The 19777-nt window shown below is 40.8% G+C and overlaps 2 protein-coding genes across 3 annotated transcripts; both read left to right on the top strand.

Annotated features, from left to right (window-relative positions):
* The first annotated feature begins 3203 nt into the window (after positions 1-3203).
* EIF5A2 (eukaryotic translation initiation factor 5A2) lies at positions 3204-11759 on the top strand. Of its 2 annotated transcripts, none has more exons than XM_032225427.1 (5): positions 3204-3307; positions 5487-5676; positions 6824-6928; positions 8210-8341; positions 8796-11759. In XM_032225427.1, the coding sequence occupies exons 2-5, from the start codon at positions 5512-5514 to the stop codon at positions 8853-8855; spliced, it is 462 nt and encodes a 153-aa protein (XP_032081318.1). In that variant the 5' UTR covers positions 3204-3307; positions 5487-5511; the 3' UTR covers positions 8856-11759. The 2 variants fall into 2 exon arrangements, with proteins under 2 accessions (XP_032081318.1, XP_032081319.1); XM_032225428.1 differs by lacking the exon at positions 3204-3307 and adding an exon at positions 3393-3685.
* Positions 11760-13987: 2228 nt separating this feature from the next.
* RPL22L1 (ribosomal protein L22 like 1) lies at positions 13988-17261 on the top strand. Its single transcript, XM_032224772.1, has 4 exons — positions 13988-14092; positions 14971-15060; positions 16096-16217; positions 16924-17261. The coding sequence occupies exons 1-4, from the start codon at positions 14084-14086 to the stop codon at positions 17066-17068; spliced, it is 366 nt and encodes a 121-aa protein (XP_032080663.1). The 5' UTR covers positions 13988-14083; the 3' UTR covers positions 17069-17261.
* The last annotated feature ends 2516 nt before the right edge of the window (positions 17262-19777 follow it).

Here is a 19777-nt window from a genome sequence, read left to right as displayed (position 1 = left end):
GATGTAATTCCAAAACATTTAGAGCACCACTCATCCATCAATTGCAAAGGCAGCTTTATTTAGAATTTATATCCTGCGACAATATCTTTAATACCATCAAATTTCCACATCTGCCAGCCTCTCCCTCCCTCCCTCCCTCTCTCTCTCTCTCTCTTTGTTATGTGGAAAATAAGAGTAAGGAATATTAGGTTTGTTCATTGCCTCAAGTTATTTGTAAAAATAATAAAGAATAAAATAAACAAACCTTTTCTTTCTAGATTACTGGTATTGTAGGATGTTAGCACCCACCCCTCTCCTAGGAAAATTAAATATTCTAGGCAATATTATAGTTTCCTGGATGAGAAATTGAGAAACATGTTTTTAGGCAGGAAGCAGACTCACTTTAATAGCCCCCACCCTCCTTAATAGCCCACAGCAGACGTCAGCACTTAAGAGATAAAGAGATAGCTAGCTTTATTCATAAGCAAATGCCCTCACCTAAGATCCAACAAAGGTAGGATTAGCCCTCAGCTATAATAGGAGTTGCCCAAAGCCCCTTCATTACATCATCACCCAGCAAGATTCAACCTGGGAGTCTGACAACCAATCAGAATATGGTTCTTACCAAGGCAGGGCCTAAGAGAGGGTATAAATCTATCTCGCTCTCTCACCCATGTGCTTTTTTTTTTGCCTACGATCTCAAACCATGTGATCCTGTCCACCATGAAACCATCTTTCCAAGCAATCTCCATGTTTCCAGTGTCTTTCTTCCCACTTGGAACTGAACCCAGATGGACATTTCTTCCAACAGTATTCTAAAGGGGGGAAAGTGGGCCTTCATTTTAATTTCCCATTTGTAAAATCCCTCATGCAGTGAGAGTTTGACCAACTTCCCCTTCCTACACCAAAAAGAAAAAAAGGCTTGGATTTAGACCTGAAATCTCTCCATCCACAAATCCAGCTGGGGATGTTCAAGATTTTTGGAAGAGAGGGCTATCTCTTGTCCTTTTACACCTGCTGACTTTAACAGTATTTCATCACTTTTGCTATTAGCTAATGGAAGCCCTGAGGAACAATTCTATATAGTGTACCTGGGAGATACATTTTGCTGCATGCCTTAGTACTACCAATTGTATTGCTTGTTTGGGGGGGGGGAGTTTACTAATAGCATTGATGACAGGAAAAGAAATTGCTAAAGACTTATGAGAGAATCCGGAGGGAGAAGGGACTTGAGAGGTCATATAGTCTGACAGGCACTCCATGCATTTTTAGCACCCCAGTCCCACTGGTAGAGTCCATAGTGGCAGCACAAAAAATCACAGGGGAGAGTTTTGATGACAATTTATGCAATTTGGGAAAAATTGACTGGGTGCAAAAAAGGTGATCTGGGATCCCCAAAGGTGCTTTTTCAAGAGGCAACTGGACTTCTGGGTTTTGTTTTGTTGGAAGAAATGTCCCTCTGGGTTCAGTTCCAAGTAGGGAGAAAACCACTGGAAACATGGAGGCTGTTTGGAAAGATGGTTAATGGTGGTCAGGAACCTATGGCTTGAGTCTTGGGGAGCATCCTTCAATATGTTGGGTGAAGAAAGAGAGCGAGATGCTGAAACTCCCTGGCTTCACGACTTCTCTGGCCTTTGATCTTGTATTCTGATTGGTTGTCAGATTCCCATGGAGCCATGCGGGGGCAACTCTCTAGGCTGTGTTTTAAGTCCAAGTTTGGTTGAGCATTGCTTCTTCCCAGGTGCCCTGTGCTGAGATGGGTAAAGGGCCAATACTATCATGCCTTAATCCCATCTCACCCTGGAGCTGAAGGGGGGGATCTTTGTTATGTAGAATAAACTTACTCAGGCCTTTTAATGGCCCATTGACAAAGGTTGAAGCTATTAAAAGTGACTTTGTTTCCTGCCTAAAAACATACCGTATATACTCGAGTATAGGCCGACCCGAATATAAGCCGAGGCACCCAATTTTACCACAAAAAACTGGAAAAGTTATTGACTCGAGTATAAGCCTAGGGTGGGAAATGCAGCAGCTACCGGTAAATTTCAAAAATAAAAATAGATACCAATAATGTTTTTGAATATTTATTTCAAAGAAAAACAGTAAACTAGCGGTGTATTCAATGAAATACTTCACTCACCTCATGATGCTGATGTCCCGCTGTGATGATGATGTCCCGTGCAGCCGCGGGAGCGATGTCCCGCCTCCTATGACACACGGCACAGTGATTCCTATCATTGGATCACTGTACCAGAGGAGGTGGGACATCGCTATGTGGCTGCTTGCCATAACAAGGAGGAGGTGGGACATCGTTGCAGAGCGGCAGGAGGGGGAGGAAGGGGAATCGTAAGACAGCCCTGCATTACATTAGAACGTGAGGAGGGGGGATGGTGCGGTGCGCGCTGCGCGGCAAACTGACACAGAGGGAGGGGAAACTCACAGGGGCACTGGGCCATTCACGAGTGTCACCCAGTGGCATGGCCCCGCCCCTTTTTCTCCTCCATTTCGGGCAAATTTTTCACTGACTCGAGTATAAGCCGAGGCGGCTTTTTTCAGCCCAAAAAGTGGGCTGAAAAACTAGGCTTATACTCGAGTATATACAGTATTAGACTGAGAAACATGCAGACTGAGAATCTCCATAGACAAGTGATTTGGGACAGGGGTGTCCAACCTTGGCCACTGGAGGACTTCAACTCCCAGCAAAGCTGGGGAACTCTGGGAATTGAAGTCCTCCAGGCTTAAAGTTGCCCACGTTGGACACCCCTGATCTGGGAGGTTTTTCGTGCTCTTTATCTTATTCCCCAAAACATAAACTCCGCGCCCTGATTATCTGACCAACGCGGGTCATTGGTCGGGAAGACACCGCCATTAAGACAATTAACAACCTAACGGCTGAAACCGTTTCACCTGCGCCGCTTTCCTTACAAGGAGCACGTGCTTCGACAAGTACACGCGTTTCAAACGTATGGGCGCGGACTGATGACGTAAACAGACGCAAGCCTAATTTAAACCCTCGTAGGGAAACACGAGAACGACAAGAGGATAGAAACTGGAAGAGATCCCGGCGGGCGGCCCCTCTGAGGTGGGCGGGGCCATAATTAAACGCGGCCAATGGCGGAGGATGCTCGTGGGGGTGGGCGGGGCTGAGGGCTTCCGGACAGTGCAAGGAACGTGCCGTACACGCCCTTGCGTCCCCTTTTTATCCGCAGCTTGCCTTTCCCTCCCCCCTCCTCCCATCCCACGCGCCTTCCCGTTTCCCTTTCCGGCCGCGGCTGTGCGCATGTGCGTTGCTGCGACGCTCCGTCAGTCTTTTCCTGCGCCGCGTGAGGTAAGTGCTTGGCCTGACGCGGGCCGGCGGGCGCGTGTGCGGCATCTCCCGTCTTCCGCCCGACCTTTGTGGCGGGAGGCTCGTGAAGCGGCGGGGGAGGCTCGGAGACCCTTCGCGGGGGCCGGACGCGCGTATGGGCCGCCCCTTCCCGGCTTCCTTGCGGCTCGGAACCCAGCCATGGGTGGGGAACGAGGGGCTAGGAAACGAAGTCCTGAGGAAGCCCTCCGGCTTTCTTTCGCGTTGGCGGGCGGATTTCCCCTCACGCGAGCGGTCCCTTCACCGAGAGATTCTCCTTCCCGAGGCTTTTTTTCTCTCTCGCCCGGGAAAAGAACGTGTCCCTGCCCCCCCTTCCCGAGCTGCCCACGCGGCTCCACCCAGGTAGGTAGCTCGCATCGCATGGTGAGGATGAATGACTCCGCCCGCTGGGAAAAAGCCCTCGTGGATCTCGACAGGGGTCGAGGCCTTCTCTGTTCTCCAACCTCCTTCGCTCTTTCCTTTCCTCAGGAGGCCGGAACCTTTCAAGAAAGTGGTTCCCAACCTTTTTTTGCCATGCCCCACCTAAGCATCTTTAAAATCCTGGTGTGTCCCCCCCCCCCCGGTGACATATAATTCTCACTTTACTCGAAAAGTGAACTCCACTCACGCGGAGGAAGCCTAAAAGGCCGTTAACTTGGTTTAAACAAGGTTCAAATTGTCGTCATTAAAAATCAAATTGCCTCCCCCCCCCCTGTGAGGCGTGGGCCCCGCGTTGGGAACCACTGCTCTGACTAAGCCTTCCAACATTTTTTAAGTTGACTCCGGTCTCCTGCGGCCTTGGGAATCGATAGAAAGGGCGGTCTGATAACTGCTGAGTCGTCAGTTCTCTCTTCCCTCCCCCTTTGTCCCATTCATCACGATAATCCACTAAAACACTGATAGATAAATGTGGAGCCAAGGCCGCCTTCTTTTAACCTTTAAAGAAGAGATGTTTAGGATTTAGAAGTTTGTTCCTCTTGGTTGAAGAACTGCAATTCAGGAATTTTGTCCGGGATATAAAGAGGGTGTGCCCAAATCCCTGTTAGAAATTTGCAAGTTGTCCTGAGGGTGAGTGGGTCACACCTTGTTGGCCTTCCCAGAATTTCAGGTTTGGTGGTAATAAATCCTCCCTAATGCAAAAGGCTTTGCTTATCTCTTTTTAAGTTCTCCGGGCATTTTTAATATTCTCCTCCAACAAGAGTCAGTCAGTCTTTCTCTTATGAACTCAGTTAGGTATAGGTATAGGTCTGGATATAAAGACACACAAAAGGAGGGAGGCGTTTGCCATATGTGGAGGAGGAGCAGGCAAGAATGATTGCTGCCAAAATGCAGTCTCTCTGGCCGCAGCTGCCACCACCTTCCTTACATGTTCACACTGCACACACCCTTGTAGTTTCTATAATGGTGATGAATCATGTTTCTTTGTGATAGTTGTAATGACAGATCTGTTTTAAGCTACTGAAAACTGAATCACAGTGCATTCAACACTACTGTTATGGCCAGACTTCAATAAAAATCATTGCAGTAATTGTAACATGGTCTGGCTTAGCCATCATTATTAATTGAAATAAGCATGGTGTATTCGTTTCCCAACTGCTTACTTCCCTCCACTTTTCTCAAGCATTTTAAATGTAGCCTGCAAATAACTGACATAAATAAAATAGTTTTACTTTTTTCTTACTTATATAGATGACTCCTAGAGGATATAATCTGAAAAAAGCAATTTTGAAAGATACCTCAAATTGTATTGTTGCCAGACATTCTTATAAATCATAGTTATCAATCCTATCACTCAAACTCCACCTGAGGGTTGGAAAGCTTTATGTTATCCTAACATTATATAACCGTGACCACAACTCTTCTTCGGTACCCCATTGAAATTCCAAATTCTTCTGTAGCTTCCCCTTTTCTTTCCCTCATCTAGATAATATTAATTTAAGCTCTTTTATCTAAATGGTGAAGAATTGGATATATCTAGAGAATATACTACTGAGCAAACAAGTTTGTGAAACAGTAGTTGAGACTGACTAATTATGAGAGAGGAATAAACCCTCCTAATTTTTTGGTGCAGAACATTATGCAGATACTGCATTAGGTTAAAGCATAGTAGCAATGTTTGATTATATCTATGAAATGGCTGAGAACTGTCTGTTGGAAATTACAGTATTTTCTAGAATTCATTTTGTACTATGGCTGATGAAGTTGACTTCACCACTGGAGATGCTGGTGCTTCTGCCACTTACCCAATGCAGTGTTCTGCACTCCGTAAGAATGGCTTTGTGGTGCTGAAGGGACGTCCCTGCAAGATTGTGGAAATGTCAACTTCCAAAACTGGCAAACATGGTCATGCCAAGGTAATCTCAAGAGTATAATTTACCTCTTTTATTGCTTTGATTCACAAGTAATGCCTTATGAATATTAACTATTTGCCATTATTTCATTTTTGCTTAAACTGCTTTTGTAGTTGATTATCCTTACAAATTGATTCAATCATCAAATAAAATTGCATACTATCTTGTTTCTCCAAATAGAACATATTTAAAGTGAACAAATTCCAAAATGGCACATTGAATTAATTCAAGCATTGTGCTCTAATTCTGCATATCATTTTATTCCAGCCAGTTCTCTATGGTCTGTTACTTTCTAAATGTTTTGGGACTAGAACCTGCAGAATTGCTAGCTAACATGGCCTTTTCTGTGCCTTGTCATAATTGAATTTACATGCCAATAAATGAAGGAGGAAAATATTTACACAAGAAGTGAAAGGGTGGAGGAAATCCAGATGCCAGTGTGTAGCATGTTTTCTTTCTACAAATTAGTCTAAGATTCTAAACATATCTGGAGTGAATTAATAAATCTAATTTTACAAGTCCGTTTCGTAAAGAATATAGAAGTAGCTTAACTGAATTTTACCTTTGAAATTTGCGGGAATGCGTTACATGTTAAAAGAAAGTTGCCTTATATGTAAGTCTGCTTGTGACAGTCTTCTGGTAGATTGCACCTTAGCAGAATAGTTGTAGCTAAGAGCTGGAGTTGACAGTTAAATTAATATTGGGAACTTGTGCCCCTATAAATTACCCCACTTACCCACCTATTGTGTGCCTAAGACCCTGTAATGAATTTGCATTTAAATACTTGATGAACCTTAGGCATTATCTTATATAGAATACTTTAATACGGCTCTTATGTATAACACAAATACCTAGTAGTTTTGAGCCTTGGGAAAACATCTGAAATATACAGTACAAAACAACCAGTTTATGACTGGTTCCATTGATAACATTAGAAATAAGAACATTAGAAATGAAACAGATCTTCAGGAATATTACATTATTCAGAATATTGCAAAATCTATGTTGAAAGACATATTCATAGCTAGTTTGTTTCCTCTCAACTTTTTTAAAGATACGTTATGTGGGAAGATCTGAATAAGTGAGAGAAAATGTGAAATACAATATTCTTGGTAACCTAATTATATGATTATGAATGTTTTCTAAATAGGTTCATTTAGTTGGTATTGATGTGTTCACTGGCAAAAAGTATGAAGATATATGTCCTTCTACTCACAATATGGATGTTCCAAATATCAAGAGGAATGATTACCAGGTAAGTATGTCTCGGAATGTAGGCTTTCCTTGCTCTAGAGGTGTACAAAATGGAAGCCTCACTTTGGGGAACCTGGTCAAAATTGAAATGGGGGACCTTATGGACCCCCAAGTACTTAGGCTACCCAATTGTCCCTTTGTGGTGCTGAAATTGATTCATGGATACCTAAATTTGCAACAGTTTTATCAGTTTATTCTTAATGGGGTTATTTACGGTTTAATATTGTATAGTATCAATTCCAGGTAGTCCTCAATTTACAACCACAATTGAGCATTTCTGTTATTGAGACATTTGTTAAATGAGTTTTACCCCCATTTTACGACTTTTCTTGCCAGAGTTGTTGTGAATCACTGCAGTTGTTAAGTTACCAGCCTGGTTGTTAAATTAATCTGGCTACCCCATTGATTTTACATGACCCTGGGACACTGCAATGATGATAAATATGAACCAGTTGCCAGGCATCTGAATTTTGATTACAAGATCATGTTGGTGCTACAAAAGTCATAATTTTGAAAAATGGTCATAAGTTACTTTTTTCAGTAATATTGTAACTTTGAACGGTCACTAAACGAACTGTTGTAAATCGAGGACTACCTGTATCTGGGATTACAGTTGTCGCCATACAATATTCTGGATTGTATGATTCCTATGTTACTAGAAAAACATACAGGTAGTCCTCAACTTATGACCATAATTAAGCCCCAAAATTTATGTTGCTTTGTAAGACATTTCTAAAGTGAATTTTGTCCCATTTTACAACCTTTCGCACCATAGTTGTTGAATCATTTTAGTTGTGAAGTCAGTAACAGGGTTAAGTGAATCTGGCTTCCCCATTTGACCTTGCTTATCAGATAGTTACAGAAGGAGATCACATAACCTCAGGACACTGCAACCATCATTAATATGAGGCAGTTGCCAAGTGTCTGAATTTTGATCACAGGACCACGGGGATGCTGCAACAGTTGTAAATGTGAAAACGATCATGAATCTAAACCTTTTGGAGACATCTTGGTTTGAATTAACATTATTTTAAAAATGAACAATAAAAATACATTCTTTTTGTTTTCCTACTTCTGATAAAGTCTTCTAAAAATATTTTCTGAAACCTATGATTAATTGATGTGAGAAAATAGAAATCACACTTTAGTTCTTTAAAATATACGGGCTTAAAATTGGTTTGAAAAAGAACAACAGACAGGTTTTATTTTCAAAGCGGTGGTTCTATCATTTCCCATTTTACTGAATGTAATTGAATAAAATATTTTATACTATATCTTGCAGCTAATCTGTATACAGGATGGCTACCTTTCTTTGCTGACAGAAAGTGGAGAAGTTCGAGAAGATCTAAAAGTCCCGGAAGGTGAATTAGGCAAAGAAATAGAGGGAAAATACAATGCAGGAGAAGATTTCCAGGTAAGGCTGCCCCTTTTACTCTCTTGATAATGACATCAACTACTGTAGGAGTATTTGTTTTCTCTTCCTCCATGAATAAGTGTTTTTCTGCAAAGCAAAGGAGAAGTGCTTTCTATGTAGAATCCAAGTGTATTTTTTTTTATTTGTTGGTTTATTAAATTTTTATCCGCTCATCTTACCACAAGGTGACTGGGCAGTTTACAAGTTATAAAACAAAGTAAAAATAATTAAAACATTAAAAACCACATGGATTAAAATATTGTTTCAATTGTCAAAAATATTGTTAGTTTTGAGTTAAATCTGCTTCTGTTTTTGCATTTATGTTCTAAGTGGAAGTCGCCAATATATGCTCTCTCCTTTACAATGAACATGAATTTTAACTTTAGTTAGGAGTACTTCAAATATCTTACTGTCTTTCCACATTATAACAAAATTCTTTTTTCCCTTTCTGTAGGTGTCAGTCATGTCTGCAATGAGTGAAGAATGTGCTGTAGCCATAAAACCTTGTAAATAGGACCACCTGGATCAAACAGTTGCTAAAGTACCAGCAACTGAAAATCTTGTATTTTAGTTCTGATTATCACCAAAGCTATAACCTTCACTAGCAACCTCGTGTCTTTGTTTGAAAATAGTGCTGACTGATGTTGCAAGCAGTTTGGCAATATTAAGATTGCTGAAGTTCAAGTGCTTACAGGAATGGCAAGGCAGTCAAAAACTGTCATTTTAGATCATGAGGTATTCAAAAGTAGTATGCTTTGCTCAAATGAGACTCTATAGCAGTGCCAATACCAAGGTAGTACTCAGTTTGAGTTTACGTACATTCTAAAGAAACAAAAGTAACTTTGTTTTAAAATCTTAAACATGGTAAAATGTGGCTTGCACTGAACTGTGAAGCCTAATTGAGCTAGAGACAACGGAACTCATGTGATCAAAATGCCAGTGCTGGTTGGCTGTATACAGCAAACTGTAACTTTGCTGTCTTGCTCTTAATTGGTCACAATTTGCTGTAAACATCCAGAATTGCTGGGTGCTTTCATACTCTGGTTAATAGTGCACAAATGTTGGAGCAGGGTAGAGAGGAGGAGATTCACTAGAGGCCTTTGTTTTCAATGTAGAGTTCAACCACTTCCAGTTTTAAACAAGGCAATGCCTCAAGAGTTAACAGTATTTGATTTGGCTTTTAACTTTTTTTTTTAGGTTTATGGCAGAAGTAAACTTTTTTTTTTTAGGAATTGAAGCAAACCTGTACTGATCAATGGCCGGAAGGCTAAATTTCAACCCTGTGTCACTGAACAGAATTTGAGCCATGGATTGTCTTGTAGAGTTTATAAAGAACTATGATAGCGCAACTCTGTCAAACACATGAACCTCTGGACTATAATAAAACTGTTCTGATTCAAAACCTACTTGAGAAGAATTGGTTACACTGCGTAGGCAAATGCCTAACTACTAATCAACCTATTATCCATGTGATCTTTGCTTGCCAAGGTCATGTTTCAGCTTGATTAGCATTTGGGGAGAACCTAATCACTTAAATTTGCCTTATACTTTGGTAGCAAATGACTAACTTGAACTAGTGACTAGATTCTTAAAACATGCTTAGTTCATTGGCAGTTTTTTGGGGTGGGTGGGTGGGGTGAAATAGTAAATAGGGTTTTGAGCTTAAGTTAATAGAATTGCCCTTAAGCAGTAAAGCTAGAAGAGAGGGAAAAAAGAAACTGCATCTGGATCTTTATAAGCTCTAGATTTAACTAAGCAAGTATCTATGCAGAACAGGGGCACAATACAACTTAATTTGGCAATAAACACTCTTGGAAATAGCACAGTCTTGTTATAATGGTAAATAACTACATGTTTCAAGATCTAGGGCTACTAGGAAACTGAAGGATTCTAGCTTATTGTTAAAAGTTTAAATCATGTGAGTGTTCCTTAAATACTGTATTGTCAATATCCATACCAGGAATGGAAGTCACAGTTTGAAATGTGGACTCCCATTTGCTAGTATCATTTGTGATGATTATTTGTCCAACAGTTATCTATTGTGCCTGAGCAGCTGAGAATACTGAGGTCATAATATTTAAGGAGTCCTGCTAGTATCTCCCTAGTGCTGTCATCTTTTAGGAATTTATTACCAGAAGTACCCACTCCTGAAAGTGGTACTTAGACTTCAGATTAATTCCTAGCAGTCTGAATCCACAAGTCAGGAAAAAATACAATGTCTATTAGGTAGATCTTATGTAGGACACCACTAAAACTACAGTATTTCCAACAAGCTAATAGCAAAGCCATTTTTCTTGTAGAGGTTAATTGTCTACAAACCCACTAAGTTTACAATAAACTTTGCTATTGAAACAATGCTATATATATTTCAGGTTCTTTGAGCTGTTTCAGGGCCATCATGTTCCTACAAATCCATGTTTAGATTGTTTATTTTTAGCTGAAACCAATCACATTTAATTTTCAAGAGCAGGGTCAAAATCTTACAAGCTGAGGGCCAAAATGAAGTCTGAAATAGTCCCGTTGTCAGTTTGTTATGATCTAAGCTATTTGCTTGGGGTCCATTATCTTTTGTTCATCAGACTGCAGATTTTTTTTTCCTTAGATGCTAGGGATTATTTTGTTAAAACCCCAATTTACCTCTTGATGTCTTTGTTGTCTTGCATCTGTGTGCAACGAAACCACTGCTAGTTGAGCCATGACTTGAGTATATTCTTCTCAGGGCTGCTCTTGTGAAGATGTGAAAGAGCTTAAGTTGATTATTTTAACAAAGCTGCTTAAAAGTTGTAACAGGGTTTTGTATTGCATAAATTTATAGCATGCCTAGGACACAAGTAAAATCTAGTATATTGAATTAGTCTAAAGGAGTCAAACATTGTGATCCATCTACCCTTAGGTTAGGTGACATGTTTGACAACAGTAAGCTTTAAATGTTGGAATGCTGACTATGTCTGGGAATTTTCATGGAATAAGCTGTGTTAAATTTTTGTGCGTGTGTAAAGAGCAAGATTCTTGTCTGTTGCTATCAAAAATTTTCACAGTGTAATTAGAGACATTGATCTTTGTGGTGTTTAGATTGTGGTACTGTACTTGTAGAATTCTGGGCTTTCACATTCAGTGACTGTTACATTAAAAAGTCATTGTTTTAAATTAAATGGGGGGAAATGGTTTTGTATTTGCCACAATAGGAAGCTCCCATAAGTATGCAATTATCCCTACTGGCAAGTAATGTATGCAAAGTTCATTATATAAGAGTGCCCTTGACTTTAAAAGCAAAACTTGAAAGGTTTGTACTTTTTCTGCATTCCTGTAATAGTGAAGTGTTCATATGTTTAAGAGTTCTTGGCTTTTAATTTGTTTTAACAAAATGTTTGAATTATTATTTGAGTCACAGTAACAAAAAATAAAGTTTAAACTTAAAGGCTATTTTTATTTGTCACTTCTATATATCCTGCTCACTGTAGATAATGTCTTCTGCAGCAAATTGGAGGGAAGACTATTTCATTTTTATAGCACTATTTCATAGCACTTTAACAACTGGTTCTATGCTATAGTTCTATTATTTAACATTGATCTCCACGCGTAGGTTTTAAGGAAAAATACTGCTGGGAGAATAACGGTTGGAAGAGATCTTGGAGGTCTTCTAGTCCAACCCCCTACTCAGCCACGAAACTTGATACTATTGCAGACAAAAGGTTGTCCAATCTCTTCTTAGAAACTTCCAGTGTTGGAACATACATAACTTGTGGATACAAGTTCTACTGATTAATCATTCTGTCAGGGAATTTCTCCTTAGTTCTAAGTTGCTTCTCTCCTTGATTAGTTTCCATCCATTGCTTCTTGTCTCTGCATTCAGGTGCTTTCCAGAATAGCTTGACACCCTCTTATTTGTGGCAGCCCCTGAGATACTGGAATACTGCTATCATGTCTCCCCTAGTCCTTCTTTCTATTAAACTAGAGATACCCAGTTCCTGCAACCGTTCTTCATATGTTTTAGCCTCTAGTCCCCTAATCATCTTTGTTGCTTTTCTCTGCACACTCAACATCTTTTTATGATATATTTTTAATGATATCTTGGGAGTCTTAGTGGACAACCAGCTAAATATGAGCCAGCAGTGTGCAGCGGCAGCCCAAAAAGCCATTTAACAGATACAATCAAGATCAAGTGAGGTACTAATACCACTGTATAAAGCCCTAGAAAGACCACACCTAGAGTACTGCATCTAGTTTTGGTCACCATACTATAAAAAGATGTTGAAACACTAGAAAAAGTACAAAGAACAACTGGGATGATTAGGGTACGGGAGACTAAAAATGAACGGTTGCAAGAACTGGGTATGTCTAGTCTAGTGAAGAGAAGGACCAGAGAAGACAGGACAGAAGCCTTCCAATATTTGAGGGGCTGACACAGGAGTGAGGGTCAAGCTATTTACCAAAGCACCCAAAGGCCAGACAAGGAATCTACAGTAGTGGCCAAAATTGTGGAAACCTTTTGGGAAGTGTACAGTATTTTTGAGGTTTGATGGCTAATAACACCCCTTTTTTGGAGTAGTACCATAAACATATATATATATCAATGGAAAGATAATTATCAAGAATGTAATGCAAATAACCTTTATGAAGGATTTGCTATTAGAATAGCAGTTATAAAGAAAAGTAAAACACACAGAAAAAATGAGATATACAAAAATTATCACGTCAGTTAATATTTACTTGGGTAACCTTTAGCATGAATTACAGACCTTACGTCTTTCCATGGAGTGAATCCTTTTAGTTCTGCAGCTGTTATAATGTCAAACCAAGATTGAATGTTTGCATCTATTAACTGGGTTTTTATTGCTATGTTTGGCTATAACTGTTCATAGAATACAGATAATTGAACAAACCTTGTTGCATTACATTCTTGATTAAATTATCTTTCCATTGATATATAATTGTATAGTACAATTCCAAAAAGAAGTTGTGTTATTAGACATCAAACCTCAAAAATACTTTTCCCAAAAGGTTTCCACAACTTTGGCCACTAGTGAAGAAATGAGGAACTTTCTGACAGTGAGAACAATCCAACCAATGGAACAGAAGTTGCCTTCGGAAGTTGTGGGGCTTCATCACTTGAGACTTTCTAGAAGAGATTGGACTGCCATTTGTCAGAAATGGGGTGGGGCAGGGTCCAAACAGCATGGCTGGCTGGGGGATTCTGGGAGTTGAAGCCCACAAATCTTAAAAGTTCCCAAGTTTGGACACCCTGGTGTAGGGTTTCCTGCTTGTGGGGTTGGATTAGATGACCTATAAGGTCCCATCCTGTTAAAACTGAATACAGTATTCCAAGTGTGGGCTTCTTAATCAAGGCGTGGAAGTGGAAACCAGCCGTCCTAGAATACTCTTAAACCATTATATACAGGGGGGGAAATGAGTGGAATTAAGATGCAATCAGGGAGAGACGTTAGTGAATCATCGCTTCCAAATGAACAGACTTCGGCTTAAAACCCCGGAAATTGGAGTCCCAACGCCACGTGAACGGCGCTGGGCTCTCTTACCCGGCATGCCTTGGCTCTTCATTGAATCAGAAACGCCTCCAACCGGAATCATAGAGAGCGGCGCTTCCTAGAGGCGCCCCCTTCTAATACAACATCTCTCGGGCGCGTGCGGCACGCCTGACGTAGATTGCGTCACAGGCGGATCGCCTATAAAAGAAGGCCGCGCGGAGACCGTGGCCCTTTTCAGGGATCCGAAGAGCTTGTCGACATGGCGCCGGTGAGCTGGGGAAGAGGGGGGGGGTTCTTGGGCGCGCGCGCATGCGCTATTGGTCGTCGGCGAAGCGAAGCGGTGCTTTAAGGGAAGGGAAAGGAACAGAAAAGCCTTTGTGGGGTGGCTGTGGGCTCGCTCCTTTCGTTGGGAGCTGGGGAGAAGAAGCCGCTCCGAGGTGGAGGAGGCTGTGGTAGCAAGAGTAGTTCAGCTTCTCTCTGCGAGGGTTGCCTTGCGAAAGAGCCTTGCCAGCCCTTCTTGGAGGGAGACCAGCCTAGCCAGTGATAAAATAAGCGGGTGAATAATAAACGATCTAGGTTGCTTTTGGGGGGGGGGGGATATGCTAATGATCCTATAGATAGATCAGTGTTTCTCAACCTTGGCAACTTGAAGATGTCCGGACTTCAACTCCCAGAATTCCCCAGCCAGCGAATGCTGGCTGGGGAATTCTGGGAGTTGAAGTCCGGACATCTTCAAGTTGCCAAGGTTGGGAAACACTGATCTATAGATCCTATAGAGCTTTGTGGCTGGGGAATTCTGGGAGTTGAAGTCCTCCAGGCTTAAAGTGGCCAAAAGTTGGAGACCCCTGCTATAGATGTGTTTCTCAGTTTCGGTCCCCTTAAGGTGGCTACGCTTCAATTCCCAGAACTTCGTTGTATTTATTATTAACCAATTCCGTATTTATTTTATACAATGACAATAAAGGCTATATATATAATCCCGCCCAGGCCTTGGATAGAGATTTAAATAAAACCTGTGACAACCCCATTGTGGGTTGGTTTTCAGTGCAGATTAAGGAAAGGCTCTTCTTATAGAATATTTAAACCTTGATATTGTCGAAATAAAAAAATAAATAGCAGAGGTTAACCTGTTTGGCTTTCTTTTAGCAAAAAGACAAACTGAAAAGGACAGCCTGCAAGTATAACCTTGATCTTACCCACCCTGTGGAAGATGGCATATTTGACTCGGGAAACTTTGTAAGTAACTTCTTTCTTACTCCTCTAAGGAGCCATATAGTAGACTATAAGATGAAGCTTAAGTGTTAAGGAAGATAGAAAATTCTCATCATGGTAGTTTCTTTTTTGGGAAAAATTAGGCATATATACGGTAGCTAATAAACTGTTTCAACTCCTACCCTCAAAACGATGCTATAGAGCAGTGTTTCTCAACCTTGGCAACTTGAAGATGTCCGGACTTCAACTCCCAGAATTCCCCAGCCAGCGAATGCTGGCTGGGGAATTCTGGGAATTGAAGTCCGGACATCTTCAAGTTGCCAAGGTTGAGAAACACTGCTATAGAGCACTGCATACCAGAACAACTAGACACAAAAACAGTTTTTCCAACGCCATCACTCTGCTAAACAAATAATTCCCTCAACACTGTCAAACTATTTACTAAGTCTAAGTCACTACTATTTATCTTCTCATCGTTCCTATCACCCATCTCTTCCCACCTATGACTATATGATTAACCTGTATCCTTATGATTTGTGTTGTTTCCTATATGATTTGATAGCCTATGAGTATCATTAAGTGTTGTACCTTATGATTCTTGATGAATCTATCTTTTCTTTTTATATACACTTGAGAGCATTTGGACCAAGACAAATTCCTTGCGATTCCAATCACACTTGGCCAATAAAGAATTCTATTCTATTCTAATTTCAGGCAAACAAACTTGGAGAGTAATTTTGTCTGGGAAATCCTTCCCTGAAAAAGTAATTAATTGTAATACTCCCTCTTATTAAATGTATTCATCTAGTTTAGTCCCTTAGCTACCAGATATATTGCATAGATGTATAATTTGATATAAGAAAGCTTGCATATAGATACAGTACGTATTGTGTTTGCTAAGCTTCTTTGGTGGAATTAATTTTAATATGCTTCATGGGAGGTGCTTGTATGGTATAATTATATTCAGTGAGTGTAATAACAAATGTTGCCTGGCTAGGGTTCCTTCCCTAGACCCACACCTAGGGCACCATTCCCTAGTGTTCTTTTGTTTTTAATTAGGAACAGTTCTTGAATGAGAGAATTAAAGTCAATGGAAAAACAGGAAACCTGGGGAATGTAGTTCACATTGAACGCTTTAAAAATAAGATCACAGTAACGTCAGAAAAGCAGTTCTCAAAAAGGTTGGTTTTTCTTTTAATTTTGTATTGCAGCTTTTCTTTCGCTCCTTGCATCACCGTTAATAATTTTAAATAGTTAAATATTGTAAAATATATTGCATTAGATGGCAAATTTAATGGAAATTCCCTATAAAAATTGGACTTGCCATTTTACCATATTTCCACATAAGATGAGAATCAGAATGAAGAGTAGAGCTGGAAGGGACCTTGGAGGCCTTCTAGTCCAGCCCCTTGCTCAAGCAGGAGGTCCTATACCATTTCAGACAAGTGGCTTTCCAGGCTCTTTTTAAAACCCTCCAATGACGAAGCATCCACAACTTCTGGTGGCAAGCTGTTCCACTGGTTAATAGATCCTTCCCACTGGAGTCTTGTCCTTTTGTTGGGAGGTGGGTGGTGAGGAGGGTGGAATTGCATACATATGGTAGCATTGCAGTTCTTATAATCATTCCCAGCCACCCCCGTGACAATCTTGCAAGATTAGAGGTAGATAATTGCTGGGGATGATAGAGGTGCATTGATGATATCTGAAATGACTTTGCAGTTGAATTCAGTTTCTTAGCCTTCCTGTTTGGCTTGATTAAAGTGAACACATCAGATGTTTGCTAAGGTTACTTTTTCAGAATTCTTGTCTTCTGCTCCCCCCCCCCCCTTTAATTAGTAGACTCAAATGAAATATTAAACCTAAATCATTTTCTTCATTTGGTTAAAGGTACCTTAAATATCTCACGAAGAAGTACCTCAAGAAGCACAATCTTCGTGACTGGTTGCGCGTGGTAGCATCCGACAAGGAGACCTACGAGCTGCGTTATTTCCAGATCAGTCATGATGATGAAGGGTCTGAAGCTGAGGAATGAATGAGTTTATAAATGGAGCATCTTGTTCCTGGATGAAGAGAGTATATGCACAATCAACTATTTATGAGCATGCACTAACTTATTGCCAAACAGATCCTGTATGCTTTTTGAAATCTCCTGTCACCTCTGAGATATATTTTAAAAAGTGTCATTAAATGGCTATTCTGAGAAAAAAATCGTTTTATTTCTGCGGCTGAGTTGCATGTGTTTCATTGAAGTTATCTGCAGAACCTTATTTTTAAACTATATAAAATGAACATTCAATAATGGGTATAATGGACTATTTTCTAATTAAACCCCCAACTAAAACTGCCAATATTCATTTTTTTGTAGGAGATACCGCCTCAGAATATTTTAATGACGAAGAACTTGTGGACACCATCAGTCCACAACCATTCTGGCTTGGCAGGGAGGGAAGGGGGTGGCTCTGCATGATTGGCAGGCACGCGAAGCTCCATGCAAGCATGCCCAGGCTAATGGTTTTTGTGTGGTATGCTGAATCACAAATTTGTCAACATATTTTTCAAGCAAATTGTGTACATGTAGGAAAGAAAGATTTCCTTAAAAGTAATTATGGTATTTTTCAGAATATAAGATGCTCCGGACTATAAGATGCACCTAGCTTTTTGCGGGGAGGAAAACAAGAAAAACAATTCTACCTCTGCCTCCTAGCATCCATCTAGTATTCATCTGGCCCGATTGCCTTTGGCATGGCCCGTTCGCCTCCACAGCGGCTTGTTCAGCGTCACCCACTTGCCGTGGCCAGTTTGGCAGTGGCGCGGTACGTTCACTGCCGCCACCACCACCTATTCTAGAACAGCTGATTGGTGCCGCACCAACCCCCTCCCACCACCACTACCTACCTCAATATTCGCTTTATGAGACGCATTGAAATTTTCACCTACTTTGGGGGGCGGGGGAGAGCATCAAATTGTTGAGCCCGAATTTGACATGTGTAGCCATTTCATTTATTTGAAATTTATTTTCGAAGATGGACTTTGCACATTTCTTCTTTGAATGGGTTTTTATCACTTGGAAACCTGACATAATCCAAAAAATACAGTATGTACTGAGAAAGCTTTAGTTTGCTAACGTTTTTTAAGTGTAGGGGTAGGTATAACAGAGACCTCTTGTATTTTTTTTCAGAATGTGCTGGAAACATGCCTTTTTGTCCCCATTTCTTTTGTAAATAATAATTAGTATGTATTATACATTCTATGTCAGGAGTCTCACAGCCACATTGTATTGATGGAAGCCTTCCAACACTTTTTCGGTGATTATGCTTGGAATTTGGAGAAACTGATGGGCGCTACCAAAGATCTTGTTTTCAAAACGAGTGAGAAGAATTTGACCCTGAATTTAATATATCCCTTTAAGGATCACCCCCAAGTATACGGATCTCTTTCCCATCCTTGCATTACAAGCCAAGGATAGTATGTTGTCATTTCTTGACTGTTAACTACATGTTCTCCCTGCTTTTTCTTTCCTGTCAGAATGTTCTCCAGCATTCCCAAATTCTCACAACAAATCTTTCAATTTAGATAGCTTCAGCGGCATCCTAAGTCTTTCCTTAACTTCATTCGGCTTGGTAGTACTTGGTACTGGTACTAGTCCCCTGTTTCCACCCTAACCTCCCTTTTCATTGAGCCTTGCCATTTTGAGGAGGGGGTAAGTCAATAGCCCCTCACATTGAAGCACTGGCTCTCATTTGCTCCAATCTTCCTTTGAACGCCGCAGGATCTTGTGGAGCCCAGCAGCATTCCTGCTTTCCAAAGTTAACTTCAAAGCAATGCTAAACTGCCAAAACATGAACATTAAAAAGGAAAGTATAGTTGAAAGAAGGGATGCAGTGGATCAGTGGCTAAGATGCTGAGCTTGTCAATCAGAAATGCCGGCAGTTCGAATCCCTAGTGCCGTGTAATGGAGTGAGCTCCCGTTACTTGTCCCAGCTTCTACCAACCTAGCAGTTCAAAAGCATGTAAAAATGCAAGTAGAAAAATAAGAACCACCTTTGGTGGGAAGGTAACAGCGTTCCGTGCACCTTTGACATTTAGTCATGACGGCCACATGACCCCAGAGACGTCTTCGGGCAACGCTGGCTCTTTGGCTTTGAAACGGAGATGTGCACTGCCCCCTAGAGTTGCGAACGACTAGCACATGCATGCGAGGGGAACCTTTACCTTTAAAAGAAAACAATTCTTGCTGGGATTTCAGACTTCGTGCTATAACACAAGTACTTGGCAGGATCTGCGACATCGCCCGAGTCTTAAGTAAATTCCTTTTAAGTGTCACCTTGGAACGTATGCATTTGAAGTACATTATTCAACATCTTTAACAACAAAAGAGTGTTGTACACCTATTTGGGCAACAATGGTGCCCAGGGCTTTTGGGATTCCTCATAAGTTAGCAGCTTTGCAATCAGTAGATGAGTGGGGAAGATCAGCTGTTCTGAAGGACAGTTTTAACTGCTAGTGAACATTCAATACCATTTGTAGCCAGAGGGTGGAGCTTCAGGCCACGCCAATGCTACTGTATGTTAATGTAGATGAGTTGTTGTGTATCTACTGTAGCCTTTGCAAACCAATCACTTATTCAGCGACTGGTTGAAATTATGAAACAGGAGAATTGCAAACAATCTTCCAAGTTGCGATCGTCACAGCAACCCCACAATCACAGGGTTGCCATTTGCAACCTTCACTGCGAGGTTTG

Source organism: Thamnophis elegans, chromosome 10 (genome assembly GCF_009769535.1).
Source record: "Thamnophis elegans isolate rThaEle1 chromosome 10, rThaEle1.pri, whole genome shotgun sequence".
Taxonomy (NCBI): domain Eukaryota; kingdom Metazoa; phylum Chordata; class Lepidosauria; order Squamata; family Colubridae; genus Thamnophis; species Thamnophis elegans.
This window is presented reverse-complemented; position numbering and strand designations above follow the sequence as displayed.

Excerpts from the sequence above, each read along its gene's own strand:
- EIF5A2 (XM_032225427.1), top strand. The coding sequence starts at position 5,512 with ATGGCTGATGAAGTTGACTTCACCACTGGAGATGCTGGTGCTTCTGCC. Across the intron at positions 5,677-6,823 it reads GCAAACATGGTCATGCCAAG|GTTCATTTAGTTGGTATTGA; the intron begins GTAATCTCAAGA and ends TTTTCTAAATAG. Across the intron at positions 6,929-8,209 it reads TCAAGAGGAATGATTACCAG|CTAATCTGTATACAGGATGG; the intron begins GTAAGTATGTCT and ends TATATCTTGCAG.
- RPL22L1 (XM_032224772.1), top strand. Across the intron at positions 15,061-16,095 it reads TATTTGACTCGGGAAACTTT|GAACAGTTCTTGAATGAGAG; the intron begins GTAAGTAACTTC and ends GTTTTTAATTAG. Across the intron at positions 16,218-16,923 it reads GAAAAGCAGTTCTCAAAAAG|GTACCTTAAATATCTCACGA; the intron begins GTTGGTTTTTCT and ends ATTTGGTTAAAG.